Consider the following 17,240-nt stretch of genomic DNA (forward strand, 5'->3'; position numbering starts at 1 on the left):
GAGCAGCCTCTGCCAATCTGTTCTATCACAAAAGAAAGGGCTCATGACAGGGAGCCAGCGATGAGGGTCATGGCTCAGTCTTGTCCCCCAGACCGTCACTGCAAGCTCTGTCCTTTTCAGTTTGTGCCTACTTCCCCTTTCTGCAGTTTTTATTGCAAACCAACTGGGCTTAGATGGAGTATTGTACACTTTCCCCCTCTTGCAGAGGATGGGTCTTTCTTCGATGGAATGTCACCAGCGATGGGTGGGTGGCCCAGTCTCACTTTACAGAGAACTCAGGGGCTGTTCTGCCATCTTCAGATCCTGCAATTGGTTTTAGAGAAATGAAGCAAGGTAGAGGTACCCAGATATTAGTGACTAGGGCCTGGAGAGATAGCTCAGTCAGGTAAGTGCTTGGCATGCAGCTGTGAGGGTCTGGGTCTGATTCCCCAGAACTCACATCAAAGAAGAGGCAGAGGCAGAGGCAGAGGCAGAGGCAGAGGCAGCCAGATCCCTGGGGCTCACTGGCCAGCCTAGCTAATCGTTGAGCCAACAGGATATTGGCCACTAATAGATGTAAGAGCCCATCTCCGATGCATACACCTGCTCTTGTTTCACTCGCCAGGGACAAAGTGTCCTAGCTCCAGGAATGAGTTAACTTTCTTCTTTTCTCACTTCTGCTTCTTGCTGTGTGTCCTAGAGCCAGTCCCCTGGGCCCTCTGGGTTTCACAGGCTCACCTGAAGAATGAGAGACGGGTATTAGCTGAGCACGAAGACTCTTGGAGTTTGAATGTGTGGGATTCAACCACAAATGAAGCAATTTAGCTCAAGTGCAGGAGACTGACCCATGCCTGACGATGGATCTTAGGGGCCAGTGTGATTACAAATAAAATGAGAAGGGAAGTGTCACAATCTTGGGCTATTGTATCTCCCTTCTCTGAACCCAGCAGAGATTGCAAGACCCCCTCTATTCTGAATCTGTAGTGACCAAGAATGGGTGGCAAGCGGGCTGTGGCTGATGTGCTGAGAGATGAGGGCACACACACACCTCCATGGCCTTCCAGGTCAAGGAGAGTGTGCTGAGGTCCTTGGGGAAGGCAGGGGAACCACATGCAGGGGCATAGATCCAGTCCTTCCATGACATTTCTTCCTCTGTCAAGAATGTACCTAGCAAAGCAGGGTGGAGTGTGTGTACGACAGCAACAGCTCCTACGTAGTGCTGTTCTATCAAGTGTCCTATAGCACCACTGTTAAGCATTCTTTACTGAATTATTTCTTCTTCCCAATCAGTAGCTCAGTAGAAAACTGAGGCCCCTGGGAAACTATGTGGCTCTGACAGTGAGAGCAACACAGCAGTGTTTATCTCTGTTTGCAGAGACTTGGCTGGAAAAAACTACCTAGAGTCTCTCACCAAGGCCCTAGAACCATGCTTTATACCCTCCAGGGGGATCATCTGGCATGTGCGGCTTCAAAGAAATAATTTCAGAGACCCAGCTGTGGGTTTTATTCCTCTCTTGACCCTCATATGAACATCATTCGTTGAGTGCCGTCTTTGATGGCTTGGTCTGGCCCAGTGTGGATTCTGTGATCGGTGCTGGCTGAGTGCAATGCCCTGCTGGATTGGCGACTACAGAGACAACATGCTCTTTAGGAGGGGTTGTTTTCATATCTTGGTGGTTGGATGGTGTTCATGATACTGGCTGGACTGTGTTGGAACCAACTCTACCAAATGAAGGCTCCGCTATTCTATCCCCCAAGCCCTTGTGAGTTCTCTTTGCTTTAAAAAAAATAAATAAATAAACATCAACTTGAGCACCTCAAAGTTGGGGTGTGACTGTGTCTGAGGCCACTGTTTGTGTGCTTGGGGTGAAGCTGCTTCCCGGGGGATGTAGAACAGGGGTTGGCCTCTGGACGTCGATGAGCACAGGCAGTTGTCCCTGTAGAAAGCCCCAGAGAAGCCCTAGCGCCTATTACAACTGTCCTCCATGCACTAGCACTGGCTTGCAACTCCACTGTCAGTGTCTCTCCTGGGGCCCCCAGGCTAGATAATGGCTGCTGAGATGAAAAGTGCCAAGGAAAGGAAAGACCACATACACCTCCCACGTACAGGGCCAAACTGCCTTATGCATCCTGTTCCCTTTGACCTTTAGAGCCCATTAGCCATGTCCCCTTCCTTGGCCTTTCTACAGAGGATTGGATTCCAGTGACCTGCTGAAGGCCCCATAATCGATAAGAAGCAAGGAAAAGTACCCTCCGTCCACTAAGTTGTCTTATTCTTGAATGGGCAAGGACCTGAGGGGACCCTGGGCAGCTTTAGGGACAAGCAACAAAAGGATCCTACCTAGGAGGGAGAGAGCTAAGGGCATTGAACAGCGTAGCCTGCCCAAATGCATGTGCTCAGTTCCAGGATGGCTCTATGAACCCTCGACAAAGCTGCTGAGAAAGACAAGCCCTGAGTCAGGGTTTGCAAGTGAGACCCTAAGTAGCTACATCTGCAGCCCGGCTGTGGTCCCTGTGGACTCTGCCGCGTGTATCGTCCCTGCAAGTTCAGGTTTGATGCAGCAGTGTTCTTGATGCCGCAGCTCACGGAAGAAAAGCACAAGCTTAGGTATATGAGCTTGGGTTCGTACCCTGACTCTGCCACTTACCAGCTGTCTTGGTTGCTAACTTTACCAACATATGTAGCACATAGGCAAGGATTCTTAACACATGGCATGCCTTGGAGAAGTGACCTCAGGGTATTAAGAGGGAGTTGGTAAGATTGGCCAATGCCCAGTGCAAGGTAGGGCATGGTAGCCCTTCTCGGCCATGCAAGGCAAGTGGTAGTGTATTTATCTAGTCAGCAGGGAGTCTGGGCTCTGAGCATCCCCTCTGCCTTCTGCATCCTCAGTGCTGCAGGGTGTGGACAACTCGCTGGTGGGGCTGCACAACCAGAGCTTTGCCCGAGTCATGGAGCAGCGCCTGGCCCAGCTATTCATGATGTCCCAGCAACAGGGTCGGCGGTTTAAACGGGCCACCACCTTGGGAAGCTACACTGTGCAGGTAAGTGTGTGCGCTGGGGTTTTCTAATGACCGTGAGGTGTTTCCTGGGACTAAAGAACCACATCTGCCCAGAGGTGCATCCGTGCTGCCAACTGACTTACGTTGCTTTATCAACATTCCACTGAAGCTTTCGAGGCTGAGTCGGTATCTTTATCCTTTGCTGTCAGTAACTAGAGCCCTACAATTCACGGTTCTCCTAATGACAGAAAGCAAGTCACTGGTGAGCACATGACTGTGAAATGGGATTTGCATCAGTCCAGGGGGAGAAAGGATCATCTTACATGCCCAGTGCTACTTGCAACCCTAACAATTCTGCATTCTCAGAGATTCCAGAGAGACTGTAGCTCTCCAGAAAGCCAGAGTGAAGCAAGTGGGGTTTCTTTCCTTTTTCTTACTGCAAGTCTCTCCATATAGAAGCTATAGATTGCCTCTGGCATCACACCTGGGTAAATCTTGGTAAGAAGTTGGAAATGAGTGATGTTAACAGATATATGAATTCCCACTCGCCCCGCCAGGTTGTTCAAATACTGCCCACCTCCTACCCCACTAGGGAAAGGAGTAACACGGCCAAGCTGCCTCCCAAAATCGCACAATGGAGCTTCCGTTATCCTTCCACTCAAAGGTCTTTCTTCTGGGCTGAGATGATTATAGAAGATGACTTCCCTTCATAAGTATGGAGATTTAGATAGCTAGAGTTTAAAGTCATTTCTGCAGTTGATGTAACTGGGAGGATGGCTTAGTCAATGAAGTTTTTGCTACTCAAGCAGGAACACCTGAGTTTGGATCCTCAGGCCACACAGAGGAAGCAGGGCTTGGCAGCACACACCTGTGATGCCAGGACTGGAAGGGCAGAGACAGGAGGATCCTGGGAGTTCACTATCAGCTGGCCAAGCTGACTTAGTGAGCTCCAGGTTCAGTGAGAGACCCTGTCTCAAAAACCAGGGAGAGTGATGGAGGAAGACACCTAAAGCAAGAGCAACACACACATGCGCGCGCGCGCGCGCGCGCACACACACACACACACACACACACGCACACACACATGCACACACACATGCTCTCTCTCTCTCTCTCTCTCTCCTTTTTAAATTACATTCCTTTTCTTCCTTTCCAAGTTGGGCATGGTTCTGCATTTTGTATTAAATTAGTCATGTGTTTTCTACATAGACCTTACCCCCATGTGCAGATCCTTAAAAATATGATATATTGTTTTTCCTGTCTCAAATTTTATATTCTACAATTTGTGGTCCACATTCATATGAACTGGAATAGTTTGTTTGTTATATTCTATTATGTGACTTTCCATAATTCATTTATTCAGTTTATTCCTAATGACTTTTAGATTTTTTAAGTGATTTTTGTTGTGGTTGTGGTGGTGATGGTGGTGGTGGTGGTGGTTGTTAATGATCTTACTATAAACATTTTTGTAATATCTTTTTATGTTCTATGAAACTCAGCATCTACAATATATATTCTGAAAGTACTGTAGTATAATGTTTATCAATTGCTAATTCTAAGAGCTAAAAGTTGGAGCCCTAACTGTTCAGTGTTTTCTGCATCCATTCAACAGAACACTATATCCATATCTAAATATATGCATTTTTATTAATAATTGTCGATTTGTAATTCCAAATGTTAAAAGTCTAACAACATAGAGCCTGTTAGGCAATTGTCTGAGGCAATTAAGTGAACGTCATGTGGAGAGAACTGCTTCTGCTTTTGAAACATAATAGGCCATTTAAAGATGCAAATAAAAATGGTGAGCTACAGGCTTCTGAAATGGCTCAGCAAGTAAAGGCACCTGCTACCAAGCCTGTGGACCTGAGTTCAAGTCCTGGGACCCACATGAGAGAAGTAGAGAACTTATTCCTGCAAGTTGTCCTCTAACCACATATGCATCATGTCACATGTGTGTGTATACATGCACACATAAATGTAAGAAAATTAGGTATGATGTCATATAGAGAGTATGATGACTTTATAAGATAATAAAGAAAAGGTTTGTGTAGAAAATCCACAGATTAAAAACAAAAGCTCCAAGATGGTAATAGTTCTTTGCTGTTGGAGGGAGAGCTATACATTATTTTAATTTTTAATTGCTTGATGCTTTTTCATCTGAATGTAATTTTGAAGTAAACAAACAGACTTTACACAGTTGTTTTAGAAAAAAATACTTCAGTTTCCAAGTACTGTTTTTATCAGAGATCTTCTCAATTATATAGACAGGTTGGCCTCCCACCCCCCCCCTACACCCCACCCCACCCCGCCACCATCCTTTCAGTCAATTGAAGATTTTTTAAATTAAGCACCTTGTTTGGGGATAGCCTAGCATGCCCTGAATTAACATGGAGGCCTATTTTCAAATGAGGCCAGAACTCAGTGGAGGCTGGGAAACAGCCCTCTTCCCAGCTTCAAACTGCTTTCCAGATGTTGCCGTTTTTTCAAAGCCTCCTTTCTCCTCCCAGCTTCCCGTTCCAGGGATAACAAGCTTCCAGAAACTCTGTCTTTAGGGAGGATCACAGGCCTAATGCCTAGCCTGTCCCTGTGGGTCCACTAGGGAACAGCAGGCCTCAGTGGCTGCATGAGGTGAACCTTCTGATGGCTCAGGGGCCTGCAGAGCCACTCCAAGATGCTCTGGCAGGACACCCCCTCTCTTTTTCTGAAAGATGGTAAAGATGCAGCGAGTGCCGGGACCAAAGGACCCAGCCGAGCTGACGTACTACACGCTGTACAATGGGAAGCCGTTGCTGGGGACTGCAGCAGCCAAGATCCTGAGCACCATTGACTCCCAGAGGATGGCCTTGACCCTGCATCACGTTGTGCTTCTACAAGCTGACCGTAAGGAGTCTTTTCCTTCCTTCCTTCCATGTCATTAAATGTTCTCTGTGCGTCGCATATCAATTATTCTCTGTGTAAGCCTATATCAATGGTCTTACAGCTGAGCATAGTTCCGGTTCTGTGAGGTTTGAATAATCAGTTGGCTGTGTTTCCCGTTAAAGCAGTTGGCTTTAGGAAAGGGATATGGCTTGCACTAGTTAGGAGACGGTAGGTAATAATATCACTTTATCCCCAAGAACTTCCTGCTCTTCCCCCTCAAATCCAGTATAATCTAGCTACAAAAAAAAAGTATCTGCAGCTGAGATCATATCTATGTGCTGGGGGAATTAAGGATGATTTGACTCAGTGAACATTCAGTTCTGTTTGAACTATCCTTAGTACAGGAGGACATCACAAGTGGTTCCTGGTTCCGGCTCTGAGGGGCAGTGTTGCTGATGCACAGGGCTGGCCGTGGGACCTGCAGAGGGAGGGGTTGCTTTGAAGGGGCCTCTGGAACCAGGCACAGAAGAAGGGTATTAAACCAACGCTCTCTCTGTGGCTGCTATTGTGCCACTTGCTCCATTCATTTACCTTATATTCTACTAAGGCTCTGTTTATTCATCTCCAAACCATAGGAGGGGAAACAGGTTCATAAAAAGTAGAATAACATGTTTCTTATCTGACACAGAACCAGCACTTAGCTAAGATACCAATCTGGATATCTCCAACTTCAGACCTATGTTCTTAGTTGTGTCATACTGTTAAGAGCTCATTAAAGGAAGAGGGCAAGTGTGTATTCCAGACAAACATCTTGAGTAAAAATGCAGGGCAGATGTACCAGGTGTGCCTGGGACACAAGTAGTTTAAGCGGCCCAGGGCAAAACCAAAATCAGGTAGAATATTTAATGGAGGTAGGAAGGGGTGTTGAATGGAAGGCCCGGGGGGGGGGGGGGCTCTAGAAGATTCTAAGCAGGAGACTGGTTCTATAAGAGGTTCCCATCACCAAGGGGAGCTAAGTGGACAGCGTTGTCCCAGATGGAAGTAGTTAAGTGACCACAGGATCTGTGAGGATGTTCTATGGTGCCCCATGTATTAGGGACCCAACTAAAGCTATAGCCAATGTGGGACAGAGAGAGAGCAGGACATGAAGGTGGGATGTTGTGTGTGGCATTTTAGTATTCAGCAACATTAAGCCGAGCATGGAAGGGCGTGGTGGAAGGGCAGTTCCCATGGGCTTTCTTGATGGTGTCCACTCTCCCCAAAGAGCATCAGGTTGGTTCACGGCTGACTCATGACTTTCCCTTCCTCCTTCTCCTCCTCTTCCTTTCTCCCTACCCCCTCATCCTCCCCCTTCTCCTCTTCCTCCTCCTCTTCCTCCTCCTCCTCCCCCTCCCCCCTCCTCCTCTTCTCTTGCTTTCACTGGGGATGACTGGGTGACAAACATCTCATGCTTGTCACACCTGTACTGAGGAATGATGACAGCCGTTCTCTGCAGTCTTGTTTTTGAAATGTCGCTTTCAGCTGTGAGTCTTTTCTCCACTTCCCTCTTCAAGGCCTCTGTTCTTGTCAGTTTCTGGTCACCACTTCCTGTATTCTGTTGTCTTTTCTATTGAAGTTCTCCCAAAGTTCTGTCCTCAATGTTCCTGTCTCTTCCTCCTCCCCCATCCCCCACTCTGAAGAACAAATCACAGGTAAAGGAAAGAGGTGGAATGCTAGGCCTGGAGAACTGGGTGGATTCTGAGTGCTTTGTGGAACAGGGCTGATGGGTTCAAACAACAGATTTTTATGGCTAGACGGGACGGAGGAGATCAGAGGAAATCGGGGAGACTTGTAGGTGTTGCCTTGAGCTCTGGTTGCGGTGTCATTTGTTGAGATGCAGAAGGTGTGGATTTCATGGCTGGGATGGGAATCGGGGAGATGGAGGTGTACATTAAGTTTGAATGTCTGCTAGAGGACCACATGGGAGTGGAGAGAAAGAGAGAGTCAGGTGACATCAGCATTCAGAGCCGAGGGAACAAGTGAAAATGAATGAGAGAGCAACTGAGCAAGAGTGAAGACCATGAAACTTCCAGGGAAGTCCGTGTGTGGAAGAGTGAGAGTCAACAGAGGATCCAGAGGAACGGCAAGGGGCTGGCAGGAGATGCAGGGGACAGGGGGGCTTAGAAAGCAAGTGTGTGTGGCGGTGGGGAGGCTGAAGAGATGGCCCAGAAGTTAAGAGCACTTACTGCTCTTGCAGAGGACTCAAGTTCAGTTCCTGGTACCCACACTGGGAAACTCACAACTGCCTGGAACTTCAGCTCCAGAGAGGAAGTGAGAGAGAGAGAGAGAGAGAGAGAGAGAGAGAGAGAGAGAGAGAGAGAGAGCACTCATGGAAAGGAGAAGGCTGAGGCAGTGCAATGAGAAAAAGGTTGACAGAATTTGGTCAGACAGAGATCTTTGGTGACCCTTCTAGTTGTGGCTCTGGAAAGGTTGGTAAGAAGAGGTTTGTGATGGGGCAATAGTGACAAAAGGGAAGATGACTAGGACAGTTGTATGGGGTGCACTGAGACATTGGGTGAGTTTGGTTATCCATAGAGATGCTGTAAAAGAGGGAGTAGGTGGTAAACAGGGAAGAAAGAGGGGAAATTTGTAAGCCAGAGTTCTCACGTGAGCAAGGAGGTTGGACCTAGTGCACATTTGGAGATACCACATGGACCTTCCTATTAAAGGAGAAAGAAAACAGTATGTACAGGGTGCATTTGGTAACTGAGGCCTGAGGATGAGATCTGATTGGTTCTGTTCTCTTGGGACATCATGAAATGAAGTTGACAACTGAGCTTAAGGCTGGAGACAGATTTGGGAAACAGCATTGCAGGTTGCCAAGGCAACCTCATCCTTGTTTCCCCTGCTATGTCTATGTAATTCCTTCTCCTCTTTTGAAATCCCAGGTCCAGGACAGGGGAGATGGCTCAGTGGGTAAGAGAATGGGGATCTGAGTTCAAATCCCCTATATCCACATGAAAATGTGGCTGTGTAACTGTGTATACCAATAACCCAAACTTTGTAGGGGGTGGAAATAAGTGGATTACAGGGGTTTTCTCGGCCCAGTGTAGCCCTAGGTTTAGTAAGAGACCCCATCTCAAGGCAATAAGTCAGAGAGTGACCGTGAAGGATACCCAACATCCTCCACTGGCCTCCATCCATACTGGAGCATGGGTACTCATCTATACCATATGCAAGTACCCTATATCCCCCTGCAATCCTCTCTAGATACCCAAGGACACTCCACCATACTCTGGGCTTTGGGTAACCTGGTTCACTGGCCCATTCTCTCTGTCATTTCTCTGGTCCCAGCTATCTGCTCCTTTTGGTCTGTTTGTTCTGGGACTTCCTTTCTTCTCCAGACCTGTGGTCCATAGGAAAGGATGAAGAGACCTGTTCTCAGTGAGGGCAGGAGGTAAATAAGCACCAAGGGAAGGGGCTGAAGCGGGCCTTGTTGATGGTGCTTGGTGGAGACAATGGAAGATGCTAACAGAAAGGGAAAGAAGAGGGATTCACATCAAATTACATGGACGGAGCCTTCTGGACCCAGGCCTAGGTGTTGAGGAATGACAGGGGGATTGGGCTAAGGATGCAGACTCCGCTGCCCACTCCCAAAGCCATCTCACTCTGACCCTTCACCCTCACGTCTTTGTCTCCAACTCCCTGGCTCTCTCAGGTCTCTTCAATAACCCGCATATCAAATGCCATTCTCCATTTCTTTGTTCTCCCCATCTTTGTCAGTAGCTCCCCAACACTCACAGTGATGTGTCTTCTGCACCACCATTAGGATCACTGTAATGAGATCTGGGATCTGCTCTTACATCTCTCCATCATCTATAGGATAAAGCACACATTCCTGGAAATGGCTCTTCACAGTAGCTTCTGCTCAACCCAAACTCGGGTCTCTTTCTAGCCTGGTCTCCAGGGATCCTGGCTTGCTCTCTATTGCTGGGATCCACACTACAACCAAAAGTTACCTGGGGGAGGAAAATGGTTTATTTCATTTTATACTTCCATGTCGTAGTCCGTCATTGAGGGAAGTCAGGGCAGGAAGTGAAGCAGAGATCGCGGAGGAACACAGCTTGCTCCTCGTGGCTTGTTCAGCTTTCTTTCTTATACCACCCAGGACCACCTGCGCAGAAGAGGCACCACCCACATTTGACTAGGCCCTCCCACAGTCAAGAAAATACCCCACAGACATTCCTACTTGCTAGTCTGTGGGGACATTTCTTTTTCTCAATTGCGTTTCCTTCTTCCCAGATGACCATAGCTTGTGTCAAGTTGACAAAAAACTAACGAGCACACCAGGCTAGTCTTCCTGCCACACAGCCTGCTTTCCACTTCCTGTCTACTGCTTCAGCCTCCAGAGCATGCTCACCAATCGCCATCCTTGTCCTGAGTGGACATGTTAAACAGGACAAGTAAATACCCTAGACGGTACTAAGTGCCATGGAGAGCGTAGGCAGGAAGGGCTGTGTACACGGAGGAGGTGAAGCTGTGGTTTAAGTTGCTGTGGAGTATGGAGAAGATCAGCGGATGGCCAGCTAGATGTGAGGTGGGAGGGGACAGAGAGATTCCTGGAGCCATCTGGGACCTGGGTCCAAACAGAGTACAGTATGAGGCTGAGTAAGGGGGTCCACAGGAAGGAAGAGGCACAGCAGAGGGCTCACCAGACTTCATAGGCTGGCCCTGAGTGGAGAAAAAGCCACAGGAGGGCTTGGGCAGGAAAGCTGTGTAGACTGAACACGTACTCCTCGGTAGAATCACCCCTCTATCTACTCACCCAGCTATAGACTGCAACATTTGAGAAAACAAGCTTGGAACATGGTCGAGTGGATTCCCTCTCCTTTTAGCATCCTTTTAGCCTGTGTTTACACTGTTGGGATCCTCCTGGCAAATGCTTATGTTAAGTGTGAGCTCGAGCACACAGACAGATGTAGGCTCACACTTCCGTTCATGTGTGATGGCTCAGAATGGACCAGAGTGGTTTTAAAGACCTGACTTTCACAACCTGCCCAGTCACCTTGGCTCTCAGTTCCTCGCCTGTGAGCCAGGATGAGCCCGGTATGCAGGCAGAGGCTGTGTCACTGCGACTGGTGCCGAGGAGGCACTCCAAGCTTACACATCACTTTCTCCCCTTCTGTGTCCTCTACTGACCCTCTTGCAATTTAAATGACCACTCATGCCGTTTCACACTGCCCATGGCCTTGTAATTTTAGGTCCCATGCCAATGAATACATTGGGCTTGGATGACTTCAAATGACCTAATTTTAATATCATTTCCACCACTAAAGGAATTTATTACTGTGCATAAGATAAATCTGTTCTCTCCCCCACTGAAGTAGAGAAGGATTTTTACATAATGTACCAAAAGGAAAGTCATTCACCCAAACAATAAAACCAAGTAAAATCAGAGCATGACACTGTTCCATCCTCACTACTTACGTACACATGTAAGAATTTGCTATGTTTGTACATATTGATAAATATGTATGCATGTAGAATATACTCTGATGCACCGCACGTGTATCTCCATCACGTGATGAGTCTGATACCTTGATCTCCATCAAGATAAAACAGCCTAACCTGAAAAAGGCACCAGTGAGACTTTCCAGAGAGCTCTGAGCTTTAGAAAACATTAACAGCCCAGAACTCACATATAAATACAAGCTACTAAGAGCAGTGGCAATTAAACGCAATGTCAACAGAGGCACATTATCTAATGAGCTGTTTTCAGAAGTTAATAATGTGATTAATCGCTGATTGATACAAACCGTGGAAAGAGAAATTCTTCTGTACTAAGAGGAGGATTCGCGAGCCCGAGGGCAGCCAGATAGCAGGCAGGAGGAGCTGGCTAACAAGGGACCAGCTGAAGTCGAAGTGGTTGAAGTCAGAGGAGGGCCAGCTGGCTCCTCAGACAGACTGTCCCCATGTGGTGCGTAACATGGGGCCTTTGTGCTGCAGGGTATAAGTCCTCAGCTTGGAGAGCCAAGCAGCCAAGCAAAAGGACTCATGCTAACCAAACACATAAGACTGTAAGTAAATTAACTTAAAAACACAGACTAGAATTACTATACAAATGAGATTTTTTTTTTCCCTCCTAGCTTGGTCTCACTGCAACAGGTATAAGAGCAGTTTACATTCTCAAGCCTTGAGCTTCTGATTAAGTATTCATTATGTGTAAGTCCCTGTCATAGGTCCTGAGGATGCCTCACTGAACACCACACACACACACACACACACACACACACACACACTTATGAACAAATGCCCATGGTGACGTGTGTTTTAGAGCCTTGCTGCTGTGACCAGAGGCCTGGCACAGAGACATCACCAGCAGCCTGTAAGAAAGGCCGACTCCTGGGAAGGCCTGATGATGGTGTCAGGATTCGTGTGCAGGATTCTGGTTGAGCAGTCAGCGCTGCTGGCGAGGTGAGGGTCCACCTAGCTGCGGTGGAGGAACGGGGATGCATCTCAGGAAGAGCAGATGACGGAGGGAGAGAACCAAGAAGTGTTGTGTTCTGGGGGCCAGTGAGATGACTTTGTGGGCAACAGAACTTACTGCACAGCCTGAGGGTCTGAGATTGATTCCCCAGGACCCACCTGGTGGAAGGACAGGGCTAATTAACTATTAGAAGTTGTCCTCTGTCCTCTGGCTTTAGTGACAGTGTCACCAAGTTGGGACCATCAGCTGAAACCCAGTAGCCTGCCACCAAGCCTCGACACCGGCATCCAGGACACGCTTCCATGGACGAGGAACCCATGAAGTTCCTCTTCATCTTTGGCTTCTCTCCAGACCACTGCAGACTTCACCTCCCTCCTGTGGCGTGTCCCGCAGGTGTTGGTCTAGGCTCCAGTTTTTTTTTATTCCACTTCTGAAAGTGGTCCTTTAGATTTGGCTGAAATGTTTCCTAAAAGTCCCTGTGTATAATCCTGAGAGAGGCTCACTCACTTCACATCAAGGAATTTCCCTTTTCCCCGCATTTTCCTAGCACAACCTAATAAAAAAAAAAGAAAGACTTGTGCAGTAAACGCCCGTGTACTCACTCCCTAGGACTCACCGATAACACTTGGCTATTGTTTTTAATCCCATATTGGTTTATCTTTCTTCCCTCCATCTCCTGCCCCATGTATTTCAAAGTGAGTCACAAACTCAACCCTAAACACGGTGGCATGCGTATCATCGACCAGAATTTTCTATCTGCTTGTGACGCTGCAGTAAAATGTATACACGGTGGGGATGCACAAATCTTAAATGTGTCATATGGTGAGTTTTGACAAATGCATATAGCTGTATGAACCAAATCATCACCATGGCACAGAGGGTGGCCAGCTCCCCATCATCCGTTTGGGGGTTATATTCCTGCTCAGCCCCCTAAGGACGTTGGCTGTTCTTGTCACTTATCCCCCTACTTTGCTCTTTCTTTACTCTGGTTTTGAGCACAACCTGATCCTTGTGATTAGTCTGAGGCATCTCTAAGCTTCCCAGACACCAGTCTAAGGCAGCTCCATCTGTTCATGTTGCATTTAATTCACTGCTCACTCACAGGGTGATTTTACTACTACAGTTTGAATCATCGTTTGGTGGCTCTTGCCTCCTGACTCCAACATACATCTCTCTCTCTCTCTCTCTCTCTCTCTCTCTCTCTCTCTCTCTCTCTCTCTCGTGTGTGTGTGTGTGTGTGTGTGTGTGTGTGTGTGTGTGTGTGTGTAAACTTGCCTGGCTAGCCAGTGAACTCTTGAGATTTGCTTGTTTCTGACACGCTCTGCTTAGTGCAGGCACACAGGGCCATGCTGAGATTTCTACATAGTTGCTGGGGACTTGAACTAAGGTCTTCATGCTTGCAAGAAAAAGCTCTTACTCGCTGAGCCATCTCTCTGGCCACTCGAACATGCATTTCTAATCCTCACATTTTTTTCCTTCTTTTTCTCTCCTGACTATCACCAGCAAGAAAACCCGACACTAACTGGTCTTCCTCTTTCTGCTCCTGGCAACAGTGGAGGCTAGTGTCAACTGAGCTCTGCTAGGAGCCACGCCAAAGCTCCATAAAGTGGCACTCTCATATTATAGACAAGGAAACTGAGACCGAGAAAGAGAGCTGGAGCAACTTGCCCAAGGCCACACAGCTGTGGAAGCAGAGGCTTTGAGTTCCACCTCGTCCTGTCTCCTGACTTGGGGTTGGGAGTTATTGTCTGAGTGGCTTCCCCTACCTGGGCTCCTTGTCATATGCTTCTCCCTGGCTCTTTCCCACAGCTGTAGTGAAGAATCCACCCAACAACCTGTGGATCATCGCCGCGGTGCTGGCACCCATCGCCGTGGTCACCGTCATTATCATCATCATCACTGCTGTGCTCTGTAGGAAGAATAAGAACGACTTCAAGCCGGACACCATGATAAACCTGCCTCAGAGAGCAAAGGTACATACAGGCATGGGGAGGGCCGGGAGTGCTGCCCAGAGGCCCCAACTGCCATTCTCCAGGGCTTTCGAGGGTATCAAGGACCATCAGAAACATTGCTACAGTCCTTGTGTGAAGTAGACCCTTTTTGTCGTAACCAGCACATAACACGTGCTTCTGTGCTGTAACTCTCTCCCACAAACACTCCCAAGTGGTTGGCACAGAGGGCATCTCTAGCCATCACCACACCCTCTCAAGGAAGGACCGTTATTATACAGATAGGGAAACTGAGGCATGGACAGCTGGCAGCAAGGAAGACATGTAAATACCTTAGATCTTTAGGTATCATTTAATAATTGGATCCACTTCCTGTACTAGTGAGAAGTAACTCCTTCAGCTCCTTCCTGGGGGCGTGGTTAGCCTTCAGCAGAACTGATGGTGAGACTAAGCCTGCATCTGTGTGAGCACCCCAGCCTTTGACGTGAAGGCGTTACGAGGTTGTTTTGGGAAGGTATCCTGGCCACAAAGGTGGTGCTCTCAGGAATGAGATTAGTGCCCTTTTGAAATAAGCCCTAGGGGAGACCCTTGGCATATCCCACCACATGGACAACACAGGAAGTGGGCAGTGTCCGGCCTAGCAGTAAGCCTTCACCAAATCCCAGATGTACTGGCACCATAACCTCTGCCTTCTAGCCTCCAGAAATATGTCTGCCTTTTGTACACCTCTTTATTGATGGTATTTTGTTGTAGTAGCCCAGACTGATCAAGACAAGGTCTCTGGGCTCCTACACAAAACCTCTTTAGGCACACAGACTCCTAGAAGTTTCTTATCCCCTAATGACTCTGCTTCAGCCACTGTCATGACATAGGGTTAGGCTGGCAACTACCAAATACCAATTCAGTAGCTCAAAGAAAGCCTGGCTGAGAGCCCTGTCCTCCCTCTGTCACCTGCATCTCTCTTCTCCAAGCGCTCTGGTGGCAGGGAGGGTGGACTGAAGACAGTCCGAAGGCTAATTTTCCAGTCACACAGTTGCCTTTGTGACAGTCCCTGCGGGAAATGTCCAATCTGTAATACCCGGTGTTTAAGTAACGCCTTACAATCTGCTGGCTCTTCTGGGTCCATCACCTCATTTGTTCATCACAAGCTGCCCTGGGAGGTAGGTCACAGTAAGGGCAGGCTTCATTATTCTCACTTAACTGCCAAGAAATCTGGAGTAAAGAGATATCAGGACTTGTCCAGGCATACCACAAACAACAGAGGGGTGACCAAATCCTGCATCTGTGTGTGTATGAGTGTGTGTGTGTGTACATGTGTGTGTATGTATGCATATGTGTATGAGTGTATGTGCATATGTGTGCGGGCATATGTGTGTGTGCACGTGTATGTGCATGTGTGTTGTATGTACTTGTTAACGTGGGCGCACATGCAATATGTGCATATGGGGACCGGAAGTTTATATGAGGTGAGGTGTTACCCTCAATCACTTGCTACCTTTATTCTTCCAGACAGCCTCTGACTGAGCCAGAAGCTCACTGAATGGCCCCAGGCTGGCTGGTCCATGAACTTCAGGATCGGCCTGTCTCTGCCCTCCCCTGTCAGCTCTGGGGTTACATATATGTGCCACTGCACCCAGCTTTTACATGGGCTCTGGAGATCCAAACTCTTCCACAACAGGCACTTTAGCGACTGAGCCATCGCCCAGCCCTCTTGGAGCTCCCTCTACAGTATACCCACCCACACTCTGAGACTTGGCAAGGTTTCCGCTCCCAGCTCTGAACCTCTAAACTCCATCTGGCTGGGTAGACATGGGGCAGCAAGCTACCACTCCCTCTGACTTCCTACACATTGTAATTTGTGTCAGCCATGGAGTTTGTCCTTGGAGGGTCACCCTGGCCTCAGGTCTGTCTGCATGAGTGCAGCTCGCTTGAGTATTAAAAAAAAAAAAAATCAAAGGTACTTCTATTACATAGTAAACAGATACATCTGTGGGGTAGCTGGAGCCTGATTAGACCATCTTGTCTCCTGAGGCACCCCCCCACCCCAACAAACGACGTTGTTCTGTTGTCTGTTGACATAAGGCACCTGCTTCCCAGACACAGTGGGGTGTTGGAGAGACAGGTACACTGGGAATTGCCGAGCTGTGAAAAATGAGACTACTCCAAGACAGAATATTTCATTTCCATCTGAGCTTGCTTAAGACGTGAGCCTTTTTAGACATAACAAGTAATTACCGGAGTCACAGCCGAATCAGGAATGCAAAACACGCCATACTGGAGTTGGAAAGGGATGCTTTGAGTTAACCTCCAAACCTTCATTCATCTGCTGAGATGAGTGGCATTCCTCCTGGCCCGAGAGCCCTCTAGAGCTAGAACAGAGGAAATGGTGGCTCTGCACAGCCCCTTCCGGGTTCCTGTCCCAGGCACTGTGCTGAAAATCAGACTGACCTATGTCCCATGAACTGACTGCATGTGCTCCAGTGTGTGGCTCAGCTGGTTGTCTCCCCCCCTCCCCCTCCCCCCTCCCCCAGTGAGGCTGGGCGAGGGTTTAACTCCCAAAGCCCCTTTGTAGCAGGAAGCCAGCAGAGTGGAACTGCCTGGCACTGCAGCCCTACTAGAGAGAGTCACGGTCACTGCAGTGTTTGAGAGACAGAGCTGCTGCATCGAAAGTGTGAGCAGAATTCAACGAATGCCAAGGGGCAGAAGCACAGTAAGAAAGTTACCCACGGCCACCAATCAGTAGCCAAGGCAGATGCGCCCTCCCCGCCCCGGCCACCCCCCCTCCCCCGGGGACTTTCTGCATCCTTTGAATGCAGCCTGCAAGCCAGATCCTAAGACTCAGTAATATACTTAGCATGCTGAGCAGGGCAGGTGAGTGAGGTTTTTCTAGGAGATGAGGCCAGAGTGAGGAGACTACACCCTTTCCAGAGACAAGGGACACGGACACACCCTGTTGCTATTGTTGTCAGCCAGGCTTCTGCACGGAG

General features: G+C 48.2%; 1 protein-coding gene and 1 long non-coding RNA gene across 7 annotated transcripts in view; one reads left to right on the plus strand and one right to left on the minus strand.

The window, feature by feature from the left end:
- Positions 1-17,240, plus strand: part of KIAA1549L (KIAA1549 like) — a 254,077-nt gene that overhangs the window by 163,139 nt on the left and 73,698 nt on the right. For all 6 annotated transcript variants that reach the window (XM_084774625.1, XM_084774630.1, XM_084774629.1 and 3 more), the window contains 3 exons: positions 2,870-3,021; positions 5,688-5,859; positions 14,114-14,277. In XM_084774625.1, the coding sequence (XP_084630751.1) occupies positions 2,870-3,021; positions 5,688-5,859; positions 14,114-14,277 (488 nt within the window). The remainder of the gene's footprint in view (positions 1-2,869; positions 3,022-5,687; positions 5,860-14,113; positions 14,278-17,240) is intronic.
- Positions 10,031-16,688, minus strand: LOC311593381. The gene is made up of 3 exons (XR_014777675.1): positions 16,489-16,688; positions 14,071-14,213; positions 10,031-12,857 (listed from the first exon to the last, which is right to left on the minus strand). It is a non-coding gene; the product is annotated as an uncharacterized lncRNA (long non-coding RNA).

Source organism: Acomys minous (assembly GCF_964271855.1).
Source record: "Acomys minous genome assembly, chromosome: 3".
NCBI classification, from domain to species: domain Eukaryota; kingdom Metazoa; phylum Chordata; class Mammalia; order Rodentia; family Muridae; genus Acomys; species Acomys minous.